This window comes from Mustelus asterias, chromosome 10 (assembly GCF_964213995.1).
Source record: "Mustelus asterias chromosome 10, sMusAst1.hap1.1, whole genome shotgun sequence".
NCBI classification, from domain to species: domain Eukaryota; kingdom Metazoa; phylum Chordata; class Chondrichthyes; order Carcharhiniformes; family Triakidae; genus Mustelus; species Mustelus asterias.
The window spans coordinates 16678156-16698203 of NC_135810.1; the positions used below are offsets into that span (position 1 = coordinate 16678156).

At 40.7% G+C, this 20048-nt stretch overlaps 1 protein-coding gene across 1 annotated transcript in view; it reads left to right on the plus strand.

Annotated features, from left to right (window-relative positions):
• ndfip2 (Nedd4 family interacting protein 2) overlaps window positions 1-20048 on the plus strand; it is a 77059-nt gene that overhangs the window by 13068 nt on the left and 43943 nt on the right. Inside the window, exons 2-3 of the mRNA XM_078221638.1 lie at window positions 14040-14184; window positions 18000-18133. Coding sequence (XP_078077764.1) covers window positions 14040-14184; window positions 18000-18133 — 279 coding nt within the window. The remainder of the gene's footprint in view (window positions 1-14039; window positions 14185-17999; window positions 18134-20048) is intronic.

Here is a 20048-nt window from a genome sequence, read left to right on the forward strand (position 1 = left end):
ATTAATCTTGGAGCGGATGCAGTGGATGTTCGCAAGAATAATACTGGGACTTGGACGATTAAATTCTGAAGTTAGGTTACATAAACTTGGTTTCTATTCCCTTGAATATAGAGGATTGGGTGATGAACTGCTAAGGTAGATGCAGAGAAACTATTACTTCTGCTGGAAAAACCAAGAATGAGAGGCCATAATCTTAAAATACAACTGGCCATTTGGCTGTGATTAGCAAGCACTTTTTCAGACTAAGATTGGTTACAATCTGGAATTATCCCCCAAAAGGTGGTAGGTAGATGCTGGGATATTTTTCAATGTTTTTAAAATTGATGTATTTATTAGAAGCGTCAAGTACTTTGAGCAAAGGTGAGTAAATGGCGTTGAGGTACAAATCAATCATGATCTAATTGATTGGCAGGACAGACTTGATGGGTTGAATGGCTGGCTTACTCTTGTTCCCAATGATCATCATATTCCTTTTCTCCCATGTTGTTTATGCATCTGGTGCTGAATTGGCAATCTTTCTGTTTTGCTGTTGCCAGTGGATTGCAAGTTAGAAGACACCTAAATGCTGGAATTAAATGAGTACTGAAGATAGACCTTTCCAAGTAAATTATTTGAAATACAAACGATGTAGTAATTCTTAACACAACAAAAGTGTGTGAACCCCTTAGTATATTTCTGTACACTTGATTTAAAAATAGCTCAGCCGTTACACTTGAGATTAAGGTTCAGCAAAGTGTGAATTGCACTTGTACTCTGTTTAAATGTCATCACTCGGTTTGCTGTTCTGATTAGTCATCTTACTTGGCATCTCATCATGCTTATGACTGCAGAATTGCATCCTCCCCCTCTAAAGTGGCAGTAGTTCATTTAGCTCAGTTGGCTGGATGGCTGGTTAGTAATGCAGAACGATGCCAACAGCGTGGGTTCAATTCCTGTACTGACTAGGGTTATTCATGAAGACTCGCCTGAGATGTGGTGATCCTCAGATTAGCCTGAGATGTGGTGATCCTCAGGTTAAATCACCAACTAGTCATAACTATGGTCACCTGGGACTATGGCAACTTTACCTTTTAGTTCATTGAGAATACCACAAGTGGAAGAAACATTTTTTTTTCAGTTTTGGTTCTTGGGTATTTAGAAGATGCATTTCATAATTATGTTTTATGTTGTAGGTTTTGGGCAACAAGACTTTTTCCATCAATTCTGGAGTTTTTAATATTTTAGAACAGTACAGCACAGAACAGGCCCTTCGGCCCACGATGTTGTGCCGAGCTTTATCTGAAACCAAGATCAAGCTATCCCACTCCCTATCATCCTGGTGTGCTCCATGTGCCTATCCAATAACCGCTTAAATGTTCCTAAAGTGTCTGACTCCACTATCACTGCAGGCAGTCCTTTCCACACCCCAACCACTCTCTGCGTAAATAACCTACCTCTGATATCCTTCCTATATCTCCCACCACGAACCCTATAGTTATGCCCCCTTGTAATAGCCCCATCCACCCGAGGAAATAGTCTTTGAACGTTCACTCTATCTATCCCCTTCATCATTTTATAAACCTCTATTAAGTCTCCCCTCAGCCTCCTCCGCTCCAGAGAGAACAGCCCTAGCTCCCTCAACCTTTCCTCATAAGACCTACCCTCCAAACCAGGCAGCATCCTGGTAAATCTCCTCTGCACTCTTTCCAGCGCTTCCACATCCTTCTTATAGTGAGGTGACCAGAACTGCACACAATATTCCAAATGTGGTCTCACCAAGGTCCTGTACAGTTGCAGCATAACCCTACAGCTCTTAAACTCCAACCCCCTGTTAATAAAAGCTAACACACTATAGGCCTTCTTCACAGCTCTATCCACTTGAGTGGCAACCTTTAGAGATCTGTGGATATGGACCCCAAGATCTCTCTGTTCCTCCACAGTCTTCAGAACCCTACCTTTGACCCTGTAATCCACATTTAAATTAGTCCTACCAAAATGAATCACCTCATATTTATCAGGGTTAAACTCCATTTGCCATTTTTCAGCCCAGCTTTGCATCCTATCTATGTCTCTTTGCAGCCTACAACAGCCTTCTACCTCATCCACTACTCCACCAATCTTGGTGTCATCAGCAAATTTACTGATCCACCCTTCAGCCCCCTCCTCTAAGTCATTAATAAAAATCACAAATAGCAGAGGACCAAGCATTGATCGCTGTGGCACTCCGCTAGCAACCTGCCTCCAATCCGAAAATTTTCAATCCACCACCACCCTCTGTCTTCGCTCAGACAGCCAGTTACCTATCCAATCGGCCAACTTTCCCTCTATCCCACACCTCCTCACTTTCATCATAAGTCGACCATGGGGGATCTTATCAAACGCCTTACTAAAATCCATGTATATGACATCAACTGCCCTACCTTCATCAACACACTTAGTTACCTCCTCAAAAAATTCAATCAAATTTGTGAGGCACGACTTGCCCTTCACGAATCCGTGCTGACAACCCGGATTAATCCGCATCTTTCTAAATGGTCGTAAATCCCATCCCTAAGGATCTTTTCCATCAATTTACCAACCACCGAAGTAAGACTAACCGGTCTATAATTACCAGGGTCATTTCTATTCCCTTTCTTAAACAGAGGAACAACATTCGCCATTCTCCAGTCCTCTGACACCATCCCCGTGGATAGCGAGGACCCAAAGATCAAAGCCAAAGGCTCTGCAATCTCATCCCTTGCCTCCCAAAGAATCCTAGGATATATTTCATCAGGCCCAGGGGACTTATCGACCTTCAGTTTATTCAAAACTGCCAGGGCATCCTCCCTCCGAACATCTATTTCCTCCAGCCTATTAGCCTGTAACACCTTCTCTTCCTCAAAAACATGGCCCCTTTCCTTGGTGAACACTGAAGAAAAGTATTCATTCATCACCTCGCCTATCTCTACTGACTCCATACACAAGTTCCCTCTACTGTCCTTGACCGGCCCTAACCTCACCCTGGTCATTCTTTTATTCCTCACATAAGAATAAAAAGCCTTGGGGTTTTCCTTGATCCAACCCGCCAAGGACTTCTCATGTCCCCTCCTAGCTCTCCTAAGCCCCTTTTTCAACTCATTCCTTGCTAACTTGTAACCCTCAATCGAGCCACCTGAACCTTGTTTCCTCATCCCTACATAAGCTTCCCTCTTCCTTTTCACAAGACATTCCACCTCTTTCGTGAACCATGGTTCCCTCACTCGGCCATTTTCTCCCTGCCTGACAGGGACATACCTATCAAGGACACCCAGTATTTGTTCCTTGAAAAAGTTCCACTTTTCATTGGTGCCTTTCTCTGACAGTTTCTGTTCCCAACTTATGCCCCCTAATTCTTGCCTAATCGCATCATAATTACCTCTCCCCCAATTGTAAACCTTGCACTGCCGTACGGCCCTATCCCTCTCCATTGCAATAACAAAAGACACCGAATTGTGGTCACTATCTCCAAAGTGCTCTCCCACAACCAAATCTAACACTTGGCCCGGTTCATTTCCCAGTACCAAATCCAATGTGGCCTCACCTCTTGTCGGCCTATCCACATATTGTGTCAGGAAACCCTCCTGCACACACTGCACAAAAACTGCCCCATCCGAACTATTTGACCTACAAAGGTCATAAGTAAGGCTTACATTAACACTGCAATGAAGTTACTGTGAAGTTCCCCTAGTCGCCAAACTCCAGCGCTTGTTCGGGTCAATGTACCCGTCTTTCAGACCATGGGAGGAAACCGGAGCACCCGGAGGAAACTCACGCAGACACGGAGAGAACGTGCAAACTCCACACAGACAGTAACCCAAGCCGGGAGTCAAATCCGGGTCCCTGGGGCTGTGAGGCAGCAGTGCTAATCACTGTGCCACCGTGCCGCCCCCTTTATCGCTTTTGGTTGGACTGCACGAGATAAAACAAGAGCTTGATGCTATTCAAATATTTGCCTATTCAAGTATAGCTTTCTTTTGAAATATTTTGAAATCTTAAGCTACTTTTTGGGTAGGCAGTTTCACCACTATTGCAATTCTATCCATGGCCATCCATTGCCACTTTTGTATGCGCATCATTCATACATTTTTTTTATTGTGTTCATTTTATTAAGCGTTGCTACATTCTTTGTATTTGGATTAATTTACTTAACTATTCCTTTTGCTTTCTGATTTATCACTTGTAGCTGGGAGAGTGAAATGGTCAGTGTATTGATGATAAGTCATGCTGCATTGTATTGTTGGAATCGCAAAAGATGTAAAGGGTGAAATATGGACAAATAATTTACTGTTCGGTAATTTAATCGCTCAACTGGTTGTTGTGGGAGGGACTGGAGGAGACCCAATTAAAATAGGAAGGATTGTCTCTTCCACAAAGGCCCAGAATTTTACAGCCTTCCACTCTGACATCATGGAAACATTATCACAATTTGCTGTTTAATTCTGCAAAACAAACCCATCTTGAATTTGTTACCTTCAGCCTTGCAGGAAGTGGCTTTTGAAGCTGTCACTCAAAGTCCAGAATAGTCTAGAACAAGCCTTGCTGTACAAAAGTCCATTTCTGTGAATTCTTTCTCTCCAGTAGTGTGAAGATACCATGATACCACTTTTCACGCATAGTTAATGTATTATGAATCTATTGTGTGATCAGTGCTATCATGCAAATAAAAAAAGTTGAATCCATTTTTCAAAGCTATAATTTGAACCGTAACTAAGAGGACCAAGGATAACTCAGCCTGGGTCAAAGACCTGGAGTAGAAAAGATGCAGCATCAAACCATTAACAATTTTTGCTAGATTAAATACATTCATTGAACTGTCTTGGTTCTCGGATTATACTAGTTTAAAAACATTATTTGTTGAGATAGATGTATTAGTGTTGTGAAGATTTTTGCAAGATTAGAAACATCACCAATATATTAATGTTCATGAATTAATGTAAAGAAATGTTCAGATAGATACACAAATGAGAATAAGAATTGTATTAAACCGTATTGCTACTTTTGATAAGATCTGCTATTTACGTGCACATTAAATAGGTTGTTTCCATTATGTGGTGTTTTGCTGGACTTCCCCTCTCTTTCAACGTAGCAATTGGTTGCATTTGTTTTAAGCATTTCAAAATGTGTTCTTGGTCCTTCATTATTGCTCAATTTGGAATTTTGAGCTCGTAGCTTGGGATCAGCTCATAGATTGCAAGAAATGCTAAGACATATTCCTGCTTGATTCATCAGATTCTGATGATGATATAAGGCTCTTGCACACTACAATTTTGAGTTCAGTATTGAGGTTAATCACACCTTTTGAAGCAAAATTCTCATAACATTAAGTAGTCGTGTAAGCCTTTTTCGTGCCTCTGCTACGTGATAACTAGGTTGTTAGCTTGTGATTAAGCCAAAACCAAACACTTCCCTATAAGAAGCAATTGCTAAGGAGCTTTGATCTCATCAACAACTAAGTCAAGAAGCTAAATTCCTCACTAACATGTAGATTTTATATCAAACGAACAAGATCAGAATATTTATTTCTGTTATCGCATGAAGAAGATGACCAGAAGACATAGGAGCAAAAGTAGGCCATTTGGCCCATCGTGACTGATCTGATGTAATAATCCTCAACTCCACTTTCCCATCATATCTCCATACCTTGATTCGCTTACTGATTAGAATATTTTTGCACTTGATTGCAGTTCTTCAATTTGTATCTTTTGTCTTTGATTCTGTATCCCTCAGCATTGCTCTGATCCTCCCTCCCATCCTATGTAAACTTTAATAAGATAAAATTTTGCAAAGATATTCTCTTCTATAGGGCTAAATCTGGTATTCTTGTGTATGTTTTCCATCTGGCAATTAGTTTGTACAATTATATTAATCCAGATGGGGCAAGAAAGGATATGTCTTTGGAAAGAAAAAAAATCACTTGTCAACATCTTATGATGCTGTGTACAGTAGTAGCAACAATTAATTATTTATAACACTGAAATTTGAATCTTATAATATCCTTCTTAACAAGTACACTTTTATTGTTATCCATAATATGGATAATTTTAATCCGGTCCCTTTACCTAATTCAAGGATTGTTCCGATTTTAATGCCAATATGCACATAATCAACCCGGAATTTTGGAATTTGTTTTAACTTCAATTCCTTTCGTAGACCGTGCAAATGAACATTTGTTGCTTCCTTAATGCTTGTATGAAAAATATTAGTTTCTCCTTGAAGCACGTGACTGAGCTGTGAGTAAAAAGTTGTTTATATAAATTTTAAACAACTAAATTAGTAATATGTGTTCTCCCTTTCCTGGACCACACTAATTACATCATATCATGGTGTTGTTATTGTGCCTGAACATGTCAGGGACTTGTTCTTCAGTGATTTTTAATCATGCATTCCACATATTGGTTACTTTTATATGCAACATGCCACATCTGTACATGTAGCAGCTTTCAAAGGTTGTACAGTGGAAGCCACCCTTGACCTGGGATATTTATTAAAAAACAGTGATTCATAGGTATGAAATTAAAATCTCTGAGGGGATAGTCCTGTGCTTTGTGGTAGTGGTCAGGTTCAGAAACATATTGGCTTAGTTCAGCAGTGATTGTTGAGACTCTTGAGAAGTCTTGATTGGAGCACACACATCGTATTTCCCCAGAAAATTTAAACTTCTGGTGGATAGATTTATGCTGCCTGGGCTCCTTCAAGAATGTCACTGACATTAATTTTAGTGTTGAAAACTTGAGCTTGATGCCCTATACTTAACCAGATAGTTAGCCTGGCGTTCTCTCACCATTAATCTTGGATGTAGGGCAGTGAGTAACTGCGGGAACTATATTGGGAGGCCTAAAACACTGCATCTGTCTCTAACCGACTACAGATTTATTTTAAACATTTGAAAAAGTGAAGGTTCTTGCTTTTTTCCCCAAAGATTTACCGTAACACTGCAAGCATGCTGACCTTACTGGAGGTTACGTGAGCTGGTGACATTAAGAGGAGGCATGGACTCTCTACTTCTCCTTCCCAGTCCTGTTCGTGGATCCCTGCAATAAAGCCTCACTCCTTGCTCTGGGACAGAGTCCCGGTTGGAAGGGTGATGAGTGGTGTCAGGGTGCACTTTTAATCGTGGTCAGCAGCAACTGCCATAGCATTGCCATTGATCTAAAAATTTTGGCCATTGTTAGCACTGCTGCCTCACAGCACCAGAGACCGGGGTTCAATTCCGGACTTGGGTGACTGTCTATGTTGAGTTTGCATGTTCTCCTCGTGTCTGCGTGGGTTTCTTTCAGGTGCTCCGGTTGCATCCCACAGTCCAAAGATGTGCTAGGCGGATTGGCCATGCTAAATTGCCTCAACTGTGTAGGTTAGGGGGATTATCTTAGATCTTAGAAATCTTAGAAACCCTACAGCACAGAAAGAGGCCATTCGGCCCATCGAGTCTGCACCGACCACAATCCCACCCAGGCCCTACCCCCACATCCCTCCATATTTACCCACTAATCCCTCTAACCTACGCATCCCAGGACACTAAGGGCAATTTTAGTATGGCCAATTAACCTAGCCCGCTCATCTTTGGACTGTGGGAGGAAACCGGAGCACCCGGAGTAAACCCACGCAGACACGAGGAGAATGTGCAAACTCCACACAGACAGTGACCCAAGCCGGGAATCTAACCCAGGTCCCTGGAGCTGTGAAGCAGCAGTGCTAACCACTGTGCTGTTGTGCCGCCCCACGGGTGGGGTAGTGGGGTAAATATGTGGGGATAGGGTCTGGGTGGGATGCGCTGTCGGAGAGTCGGTGCAGATTCAATGGATCAAATGGTCTCGTTCTGCACTAAGGATTCTATGATTCTAAACTTGTGTCTTTCATTTAATTATTTCCCATTATTAATTCCTCAGACACACATTCTGGAGGACTAATGCTCATTTTAGTTACTGTTTTCCTTAAATACTTGCAGAAATTTTTACTATCCATTTTTACATTTCTAGCAGAATTTTTCTTTCAATTTGATACATCCATGGCTAACTAAGGAAGGATCATGAGTGCTTTTCATAGTCTTTCTCTTTCACTGGAATATTTCTTTGCCTTAGAGTTACAAAATTTATCCTTCAATGTCTGCCACTGCATCACTACTGTCCCACCTTTCAGCCTGATTTCCCAGTACACTTTAGCCTGCCCTGTCTTCATAAGCTTGCAGTTGCCATTATTTCTTTGATTTGATTCATTATTGTCACATGTATTAGCATACAGTGAAAAGTATTGTTTCTTGCGCACTATGCAGACAAAGCATACCGTTCATAGAGAAGGAAAGGAGAGAGTGCAGAATGTAGTGTTACAGTTACAGCTAGGATGTAGAGAAAGATCAACATAGTGCAAGGTAGGTCCATTCAAGACTCTGATGACAGCAGGTAAGAAGCTGTTCTTGAGCCAGTTGGTACGTGACCATAGACATTTGTATCTTTTAAGATTTAAGTTTAAAACATGAGTCTGAGACCCATACTTTTCACCCTCAAACTGAATGTGAAATTCAGTCATGTTATTATCAGTGCTACCAACAGGCTCCTTTTACCATGAGGTCATTAATTAGCCCTGTCTCATTGCACAGTGTCTGCTGTCTGATTGACTTACGAACTTGCTGCACGAAGATATTGTCCCATATACACTCGAATGAACTTGTCTTCCAGGCTTCAGGCTATCTTCAATGTTACAGGTGGTCACATTGGGTGGCGTTATTAGACCTCAATGGTCAGTGTATTTTTCCCTGCTTCTGTTACGTTCAATAGCTTCCTGATGTTCACTTGTCACATATGCCCATTATATTATCAAACAGTCAAAATTTATATTATCAAACAAAGTTTGGACCTCTCTTCCACAAATAGCAATTTAAACTAGATCAATTGTTAATTTTGAACCCAAGATTAATAGATTTTAGTTAGCCAAATATACAAAAGGTTAAATGTTAGAACTAGTCTGCATCAAGTAATCAGTTTTCTTCTCCACCTGTTTGCAGTTCTCGGCAGTACTCGACTGTCTTATTGCACTTGGTCTTTGAAACAAGTTAACCTGGAGAGAGCAAAAATTACTGGCACTTTAATATACTGAATCCTGAAGACCTTTAGCTGGAGTTGTTAAGCAATTTCTGTATAACTGATGCATCAACAGCTGTTCTCCTTTATCTAATCTATTGGAGCTGATTGGCACACTTTTTTTTCTGTTCTAATCTTAGATTTTACATCATGTGCAGGAACTACCTGGACTCTGTTCTTTATAATACAATGTAATATTCCTTGGCTTCAAATTCTTCAGCTAAGTCTATCCTCGAGTCCTTGAATATGCCCAATAAATGTTGTTGAATTCGAAACTTAATGGATCTAGTCTACTTGGCTTTATTGTTTTAACTATATGGCCAATTTCCAAACACTGCATTAGTGAAGGACAAAAGTTTTCCCAGTTGACATTGCTACCTTAGTACAGCAAGGACAATGTATAATTATACAGGGGATTCCATAACAGAGGAACTTGCATTTTTAGGCCATGCATATTTAATAAAGTTATAGAAACTATTTGCTAATTTAATCCATTACCATCAGCAACATCCTTCATGTTTCATCAACCTGTGTAGCAATCTTGTTGGTAAAGATGAAGTTTTAGTTTGTTCATCCCTTTAAAATGGCGAAGTTGTGTCTCATCATCCTAGCTCGCATACAAAATATCCATAGAAATGTTTTGGGTCAAATCCCAATTTTTGTTAAATTAGTTATTCCTTTTGTAGTCTAGATAGATTTGATATCCCATCAGAACCTTCCTCTTTCTGTTAATTATTTTGTCTGTGTAATATAAGTGACCATCGGTGATGGTAATAGTGAAGGGAACTGAGGAAGTTCCCAACATTTCTCTTTTGTACTGGAATGTGTAAGGTGATTAAAAAGATGATTGTCAGATGGAATATTCTTCAAAATATTATGAAATAGGCGTTGGAATGCAGACACTTATATACCATTCATATTGATATATCAACAGGTTAAAGTTTATTTATGAGGATCACAAGTAGGCTTACATTCATAGTAACTTCATTGCAGTGTTAAAGTCCCCGAGTCACCACACTCTGGCACCTGTTCGGGTACAATGAGGGAGAATTTAGCATGGCCAATGCACCTAACCAGCACATCTTTTGGACTGTGGAAGGAAACCCACGCAGACACCGGGAGCATGTGCAGACTCCGCACAGACAGTGACTCAAGCCAGGAATCGAACCCGAGTCGATGGCGCTGTGAGGCAGCAGTGCTAACTAACACTGTGCCATGGGTTTATTGTCTATGGGGTCTCTCTCAAAAGATATTTGTTCATTGATAGGTGCTTGAACCTGAGATGATTTGGAACAGTATTCAGCTGGGCTGGGTGATATGTTGGGCAATACATTAAATTGCATAGCATTGGTCCACCAAAGTGGTCCGGAACGCATTGTGGATTGCAGATAAACAATGAAACAACTTTGCGCTTCACGTGATAATTGCTCCTGTTTTTTTGCTTGCATGAAAGCTGGAGTGTTTTCGATTAAACAAATTTTGATATAATAATTTCTCTTTGTTGGTGGGCATTGTTTAAAAATATTCTTGGGATATGACATAGTTTACAAAGTTGGCATTTATTGCCCATCCTTAGTTGCCCTTGGGAAGGTGGTGGTGGTAGAGCTTATTCTTGAACGACCACGACCTTTGTGATAAACTCCTACAATGCTGTTAATTAGGAAGCTCCAGGATTTTGATCAAACACTGAAAAAGGAACAGTGATATATGTCTAAGACAGGATGCTGTGTGACTTGGCAGGTGACTGTCTATCTGCTACCCTGGTCCTTTTAGGTGATGGAAGTTGAGAGTTTGGGAGATAATGGCTTGCCTGCTGTGTGCCTTTATAAGGCAGGATTTTCTGCTCCCCCTCCAGCGGTGTGATTCGCCACGGCTCGCCATTAGCTGGCAGCGGAATCTTCTGGTCCTCCCACTGTCAATGGGGTTTCCCATTGTATTACCCCCCTGCCACTGGGAAACCTGCGGCGGGGTTCGCAAATGGTGTAATTGGAAGATCCCACTGTCAGGAATAGCTGAAAACTTCTGGCCATAGACTGTAGAAAATGCAGCTATGGTGCTAGAGGTGATGAATCCCTAAGCTGGTGGATGGGGTGACAATCAAACAGACTGCTTTTTTGGATATCATCCAGATTCTTGAGTGTCTGTAAATATCTAGACTAGTGAAGAATATTCTATCTTATTTTTGACTTGTTTCTTATCAGTGGTGGAGAGGCTTTGGGATTTTGGGAATTAAACCATTTGCCACACAATATCCAGCCTCTGACGTGCTTTAAAGGCCACAACATTTATGTGGCTAGTCCAGTTGAGTTTCTGGCCAATGGTGACCCTCAGGATGTTGATGCGAGCAGACTCTATTATGGCAATGTCATTAAATTTCAAATGGAAATACTTCTGAGACCCTTTTGTTAAAGATGACCATTATTGAGCACTTGAGCATTGGTAAGGCCACACTTGGAATACTGTGCACAGTTCTGGTCACCCTATTATGGAAGGAATATTATTAAACTAGAAAGAGTGCAGAAAAGATTTACTAGGATGCTACCGGGATTTGGTGGTTTGAGTTATGAGAGGCTGAATAGACTGGTACTTTTTCCTCTGAAGCGTAGGAGGCTTAGGTGTGATCTTACAGAGGTCTATAAAGTAATGAGGGGCATAGATCAGCTAGATAGTCAATATCTTTTTCCAAAGGTAGGGGAGTCTAAAACTAGAGGGCACTAAGGTGAGATACCTTAGATACAAAAGAGTCCAGAGGGGCAATTTTTTCACACAGAAGGTGGTGAGTGTCTGGAACAAACTGCCAGAGGTAGTAGTAGAGGCGGGTTCAATTTTGTCTTTTAAAAAGCATTTAGACAGTTACATAGATAAGATGGGTATAGAGGGATATGGACCAAACGCGGGCAATTGGGACTAGCTTCGGGGTTAAAAAACAGGGGCGGCATGATCAAGTTGAGCTGAAGGGCCTGTTTCCAAACTGTAAACCTCTATGACTCTTGAGTGATGTTAGCTGCCACTTATTTGTGGAATTGGGAATTGGGCTGAAGACTCTGCATTCATCACTGAATATTCCTACTTCTGACCATATGATGGAGGGGGTGTCATTGATGAAACTGCTGAAGATAGTTGTGTCAAATACTCTGCTGTGAAGAAGTTATGCAGTGATGTCCTGGGGCTGATATGATTGGCCGTCAATAATGACAACCATCTTTCTTATGCAAAGTACGACTCCAGCTCCTGGAAAGGTTTTCCCTCGTTCCCAATCTTCTACTTTTCTAAGGCTCCTTTATGCCAAACTTGGTCAACTGCTGCTTTGATATCAAGGGTAGTCAATCTTGTCTTTTCAGCTTTTTCATTCATATTTAGACTAAGGTTGCAGTGGGGTCTGGGGCTGTGGTCTCCTGATGGAACCCTAACTAAGTATTGGTAGTAATTGCCCCTGAATATTTATTTTTGATAATTCCTTCCACCAGTTTTCTGGTGGTTGATAGTTGATTGGAGTGGCAATTGGCAGGGTTTGACCTGTTTGCTTTTAATGGAAAGAACATGCCTGGGCAAGTTCGCACATTATCTTTGTACCTGTCAATATTCCAGTGGTACAGGAACAAATTTGCTAATTCTGGGGCACAGGTCTTCAGCACTGCTGCCAGGATGTTATCAGGGCCTAAATCCTTTGATGTATACAGTGCATGTTGCTATTTTTTTTTAAATCACGTAGAGTGAATTGAATTGACTGAAGACTGTGTTCTGATTATGGGGAATCCGTTAGGTGGCTACGAAGGATCATCAACTTGGTATTTCTGGCAAAAGATGTTTATGAATGCTTCATTCTTGTTTACTTTGTGTCACGCGTTGGCCTTATCATTGAGAATGGGGGATATTCATGGCACCTACTTCGTTTAGTTCATGACTGGATGAGGCAAGACTACAGAGCTGTGATTGTGGGTTCGCTTAACACTTTCCAGAGCATGCTACTTCTACTGTTAGTCTGCACATTTTCTTTCTTTCACATCACTGGCGGGACCAGCATTCGTGGCCCACCCCTAATTGCCCTTGAGAAGGTGGTCATGAGCTACCTTCTTAATTGCTGCAGTCTATGGTGTAGTTACATCAACAGTGATATTACGAAGTGAGTGCCAGGATTTTGAAGCAGCGATAGTCACGAATTGACGATATAGTTCAAAGTTAGGTTGCTGTGTGGCTTGGAGGTGAACTTGCAGGTAGTGATTTTCCCATGCTGCTTCTGCCTGTTCTTCTATGCAGTGGGGGTCACAGGTTTGGAAGTTGCTCTCAAAGAAGCCTTGGTGAGTTGTTGCAATGCTTCTTGTTGATAGTACACACTACTGTCATTGTGCACTGGTAGTGGAGGGAGTGAATGTGGAAGGTGGTGGATGGAGTGCCAATCACGTGGGCTACTTTGCCCTGGATGGTGTTGAGCTTCTTGAGTGTTATTGGATCTGCACTCATCCAGGCAAGTGGTGAGTGTTCCATCACACTCCTGACTTGTGCCTTTACTGATAAACTGGGCCTGTCATCGGCAAAGCTGGGACTATCATGGCAAAACTAGAACATCTAATCACCCAAATTGGGGAAGTTCATACCTCTTTGGTACCTAATGGGGATCGCAACAAAGCAAATCAATTTTTGTTAGGCAGCGTATTAAAAGGGGAGCTTATTCCCTGATTAATGATGCTTGGGATTAAATCCAGATTCTATTTCCACAAAATGTTCGTGTTGTGATTCGTAATATGTTAAATACATTCCTTGTAAGTAAAAACAGCAAATGTGAACCTGCCTGCAGCCTAAAAATAAGGAGCTGTTGTTCTGCTTCACCCTTTCCCGAGGGTGGTGACTAACTGCTATAGAGAGGGCACAATAGCAGGGCAGAAATCAAATAATTAAACTTGGAATTTATTCAAAATGTTGTAATTACTCTCCTGATTAAGATTTTTGTTCTTTTTTCTGATAAAACAGCTGCATAATGAGGATGATTCTCCACCAACATCTGATGTGTTACAGCCAAATCTTCCCACAGAGTCTCCTGAAACATCAGCTGAAACTGACACAGCCCCGCCACCTTACAGCAGTGTCACAATGGGAGCAACTGCATCAGCCACAGGTCAGTTTTAGAAATAGCTTCCTTATTTTTAATTCATTTATGGCATGTGAACGTTACTAGCAAGGCCAGCATTTATTGCACATCCTCAGTTACACTTGAGAAGATGGTGCTGAGCTGCTTTCTTGAACTGATGCCATTCACATGGAGAGTCCTTACTGCTATTAGGTAGACTGACCAGGTTTTTGACTCTGCAGCGAAGAACAAATGTTGATTATATTTCCAAGCTAGAATAGAGTGTAACTTGGAAGAATAGAGTGTACCTTTGTTCTTCTAAGTGCTGGAGGTCGTTGGTTCGGGGGGGGAGGCCTTGGCAAGTTGCTGGAATGTATCTTGTAGATGGTGTACAACGTAGCCATGTTGCAGCACTGGTGCTTGGAGGTGCCAGTCAAAGAGTTGTTTTGTCTTGACTGGTGATGGGCTTCTTGTGTTTTGGAAGTAGCATTCGTCCAGGCAAGTGTAGAGCATTGCATCACGTTCCTGACTTTTGCCTTGTCGATAGTGGGAAGGCAGGAGTTGAGTTAATTTCTGTGTATTATTAAAATTCTGCTTTGTAGTTTTGTCAAGTTAAGTTTCTGATCAACGGTAACATCTGGAATGTGGATACAAGGGAAGGTGGTTAGAATCTGTCTTGTTGGAGATGATCATTATCTGGTGCTTGTAAGACTCAAACGTTACTTGCTAATAATCATTCAAACATGGATGTTGTCCACATCTTGCTGCATGTGACCACGGCCTGCTTCATTATCTGAGGAATTGAGAATGAAATTGAATGCTGTGCAATCATTAGTACATGACCTCACTTTTAGCTGTGTGATGGAGGGAAGATCATTGATGAAACAGCTGAAGATTATTGGCCTCGGGCGACCGCACTGAGGAACACTGCAGTGATTTTCTGAGGCTGAGTTGATTTTGGAACGGTTTGTTCCCTATTCTATATGTAAGAGTGAGCAGGAGGGGAATTGAAGCAGAAGATTTGCAATGGCCTTGGAAGACTGCAACAACTGTGAGGATAAAAACTGAAATAAAAGAGGGAACCATCCAATTGATTAGTTCTCAAAATGTTTGCAGTTTAAAAGGAGTAAATATTCCATAAATAAAATAGCTCAGAGTTCTATTTTCCTCATGAACTTCTACTCTCCTCCATCTTTCCTCCTCCCATATATAAAACTGCCCTAAACAGAGTCACAAATGACATTATTTTATGATTATAACCATGTTGTGTTATTTCTCCATCCTCTTCTTGACACCTCTGCAATATTGGGTGGCACGGTGGTTAGCACTGCTGCCTCAGCGCCAGGGGCCCGGGTTCAGTGCCAGCCTTGAGTGACTGTGTGGAGTTTGCACATTCTCCCTGTGTCTGCGTGGGTTTCCTGCAGTTGCTCCGATTTTCTCCCACATTCCAAAGATTAGGTTCGGTGGATGGACTGTGCTAAATTGTACCTTTGTGTCTCAGGGTGTGTAGGTTAGGGTAGATTAGTGGGGTGAATACGTCGGGTTACGGGGTAAGATGCTGTTTCGGAGAGTCGGTGAAGACTTGATGGGCTGAATGGCCTCCTTCTGCACTGTAGGGATTCTATGAATGTATCACAGTTGACCATGCAACTGTCTTCAATGCCTTCCTTTCATTGCCTCGCCCTGTGAGATTGTCTTGAATGATCCCACTCTTACCTATTCAGTAATGTCTTCTCCTTCCTACCCAACACCAACACCTTCTAAGTTTCCTAACAGTCAATGGCTCTGTTGGCTTGCAATAACACGATCCCAAGGCATGAGGTCAGCATCCATATATACGCTGAAAACTCTCTGCTCTCCTTCTATACCACTTCTTGATGCAAAAACTATTGCATGCATTTGTGTTTCCTAACTAATATGACATCCTAATTGAAACTCTGATGCCATTTCCTTCTCCAGCTAAACAAAGCCATGTGCAAATGTGCACGATATTATCCCTTCATCTGAGCATCATACTGAAAAAAATCTGTTTAAGTAAAACTGCTGGCTTCAACCTCCCACAGCATTGCTCATCTTTTTCTCTCGCCAAATCTCCCTCCTCCGTGCCAGTAAAGCACCCACCCACACATTTGACACTTCCTGGCTCCAAAGCTATTAGTACTGACCTTCCATCATCCTCCCTTCATAAACTCCAACTGCTCCAAACTACAGTTTCCCGTATGTTTAAGTCTGTTCATCCATTGCATCCACCCTCACTGACCCATGAGCCCCCTCAAGTCCAACTTAAAATCCTTGCCTTTCCTTCAAATCCATTTCACTAACTGCAATCTCTTCCAACTGTAGATTCTTTCACACAAGCTTCAGTCCTCTGAATTTGATCTCCCATTCACCCTGCCTTTGTTCACCTCACTACCTGCTAATCCCTCTACCTGTCTACCTCTTCTATCCTCCTTTTAAAATATTAATTTGTCTTACCATTCAGTTAACCATATTAACCTCTCTCCCAAAAATAATAACTTGTATTTATGTAGCACCTCCCATGTAATAAACTTTACAAGATAATTCTAAAATAAAATTTGGCACTGAGCCACATCAAGATATATTTGGATAAATAGTTGGGTTTTAAGGAGTGTCTTAAGTAAGAAGGAGAGGTTTTAGGGAGGGAATGCCAGAGTTTTCAGTCTTGCTAGTTGAAAGCATGAAGGTCAAGAGTATCATCCACACTGCTGTAGGTGGTTCTGGGGTTGAAGATGTTACATAAGTGCAGACTATAATCTTTCTGTCTTTCCTGCCATTGAATCCCTTTTTCATGCCTCCTAACCTTCAAGTCACTTGCTCTCTCATGCCTTCTTCCGCCTTGTCCATGGCCCTTTTCCAATACATTCTATCTTGCTTACCTCCTTTCCTTTCTTTTTCCACCTCTATTCTGCATCTTCCTTTTGTGTGTCACACAAATCTGTTAATTTCCTTTCTTTATATCTCTTTCCTTTTCTATTTACTTCTTTTCGCTTCTGAATCTACATCTTCCTTTCCACTTCTCTCTCCTGCTGTTGGCTCTTGTTTTTTGCTTTTCATTCCCTCTCCTTCCTTTTTGCCTATTTAACTCTCTTTTGAGCCTCTCTTTTGCTTCTGTTTCCTGATTTTTCTTACTCCCATCTAATTCTCTAAACGCTGACACTTCTTTGTTCTCACTTCTGTTTCTTTTCCTCTGTTTGCTTCTTCCTGCAGACTTGTTTTGTATTAAATCATTTATAAGATCATAGCTACCTGCAGTTTAACCCAAATTGGCAGTTTTGCTTACTGGCGCAAGATGGGCACATTCCTAAGGCTGGGTCTGTGACTCATTAATAAGACAGCAGGTTGCAACCTTTCTCTGTAATTGGATGTGGTATAAACCAAGGAGTTCCAGACACAGACATAAGGTGTACAAAAAATTCTTTTCTGAAGCACAACTACCTTGCACTGTTGCTGTCTAGATTTAGGAAACAAGATGTTGCTGTTTTCTAAACCAAAAAGACAGAAAAGGCTGATTGTATATTAGTCTCCTTCAACAAACCAGGATGAAATCAATTGGGTGATCTGCAGTGAAAATAAACTCAAAGGGCCTAAACTCCATTCTAGAAAGCTGTTATAAATTTAAGCATGAGCATGGTGGGTAGGAATTCATCTGGTAATAATGAGTGTAAAAAATGTGTTTATGATTTTCCATTCTCGTGCTAACAATTTTCAATATTGGAATAATCACATTTTGGTATAATTAACACCATTTGTTACAAAGTAACTTACAAATATATTTTTATTTGTCGTCTTCTCTCCAGACCAACACTTCAACTAATTTTTGTCCCTGTCTTCTCTCTCAATAGAATCCGATCTTCAGAGTGACCTTATGCCAGTGCCACCCCCATACAGTGTTGCCACCTCCCTGCCAACATACGATGAAGCAGAAAAAGCCAAAGCTGCTGCAATGGCAGCTGGGGCAGCAGAACCCGGACAAAGAGTGAGAAATTATTTTATTTTAGTCCAAAATATCAAGGTGATACCATAGCTTTTTTTCATTAGGTGACTGATACGTGCTGACAAACCAGGTGGATTTACAGAATGCTCTGATGGATACAAGCTAGATGTTTTGCGTAGGAATTCGTGAGCAGCAGAAAGCATTAGTGAGTTCTACTACTGTGATAATGTTACTCAATGATACAGTTCACCCAGTTATTCCTTGAAGCCTCTTGCTCCATGTGCTGAAAACAGATACCCAGTTCTGTGATCCAAGTAGAATTCTTAATCACTTTGGTAAGCCTGCTTCACTTAACCATTTGTAATATTGGCAAATGGGAGTGCCTACTTCTAGGTCCACAGAAGCATTAACACTCTTTTGAAAATATGCCCACTTTAGAAAAATGTCAATCTAAAAACTTCACCTTCTAATTTTGCAAAAATAACAATTTATTTTCAGCAACTGTTTGAAATTTTGTGTTAACTACGCAGTTGTGCCAAACTCATGAGATTTTTGACAATCTAATCAGGTTTTTAGAAATTTGAATGGCAGTTTGACATTTTATATTTAGCCTCTACTCATTTGTTACCATATATTGTCTTGTGTTTTTCTGCTTAACAATCTGCTACGCATGGACAGTTTAGGGAGCCTAGGAATCTGTTTGATGAAATTCTACAAAGTACACCTCAGGTACAGTTCTATCCTGCATATATAACTATGGAGTGCTTGCATTACATGTTAAAAAATGTGGTTTGCATATTTTTCTAATTGGTCACTGTGCACTTTTCTTGCGTTTCTGTGCTATGCTATCATACATCGATCACAATTATAATTATCAAGGGTGTTTTCTGTTGCAAATTAGCCCTTTCACAATTTGAACCAGTTTGAGTAAATGTCTTGAAATTAGTGTTAGACTTTTGTCTGAGTTTATACTTTCCCTATGAAAATGATTGGAGGAAAATAACTTTACCTACAACTAACCTCATAACTTCTGTGAAGGATAGGAAACCCTGAAAGATGGACCCACAAGTGGCAGTAGATCTAGAAGATGTTTTTGGTGGGTAACAATTAAATATTATCATATCTTCTGTGGTGAAAACGGGTGATTTTTAAACAGAAAACACTCCCTCGCATTTTTCTTTTATTGACTGAATAGACATTAATTTTGAAGAACCGATGCCTGTGAGGTGAAATGTTTTCAATATTGTTTGTGTAAAAGTTGTTTATAAGTAAAACTTTAATTCACCCTGAATTTCATACCAAATGGGAATCTTTCTAGTAAATACACCCTATTTGCAATGGGGTTATGTTACCAGAAAAACATTGAAAAATGACAGTTTACCAATCACAGCATGCAACACAGGTTATTACATGACTTTTGAATATGTCTCCAAACACACTACTGATATAGTCCAAGAACCATTTAATTGTTGGTATATTAAACCAGGCACTATGTCAAAGAAAACCAATGTGGAATCATTTGAATTTAATTTGAATTTCAAATTTTTGATAGATTGTCTAGCTCCTTAACCAATGAGATTTAAAATTAAAAGTGAAACAAAGGAATGATGGAGGAGGGTGGATTAGAGTCAAATCAGGTACGGAATGAGAAATGAGGGAAATTGACCTTTGAATTTAGAAATGAGCTGGGCTTGATCTTGTTGCAATGGGATATCTCCCTGTATATGCTACTGGTTAGATCTGTACCCTTTCCTGTACCTTTCAGTGTAATTCTTTGTGTGCATGACTTGTTGGAACTGAAAGTTTATAATGCTATGCCACTTAGTGAATGATGTGGCCAGCAGTTTCTCCTTAACCAATGACATTTGAGAATTGAGGAGAAACAAGAATAATGGAGAACGGGTGAATTCAGATGGTAAATCAAGCACCGAGAAATAAAGAGACAAAAGGATTGTAT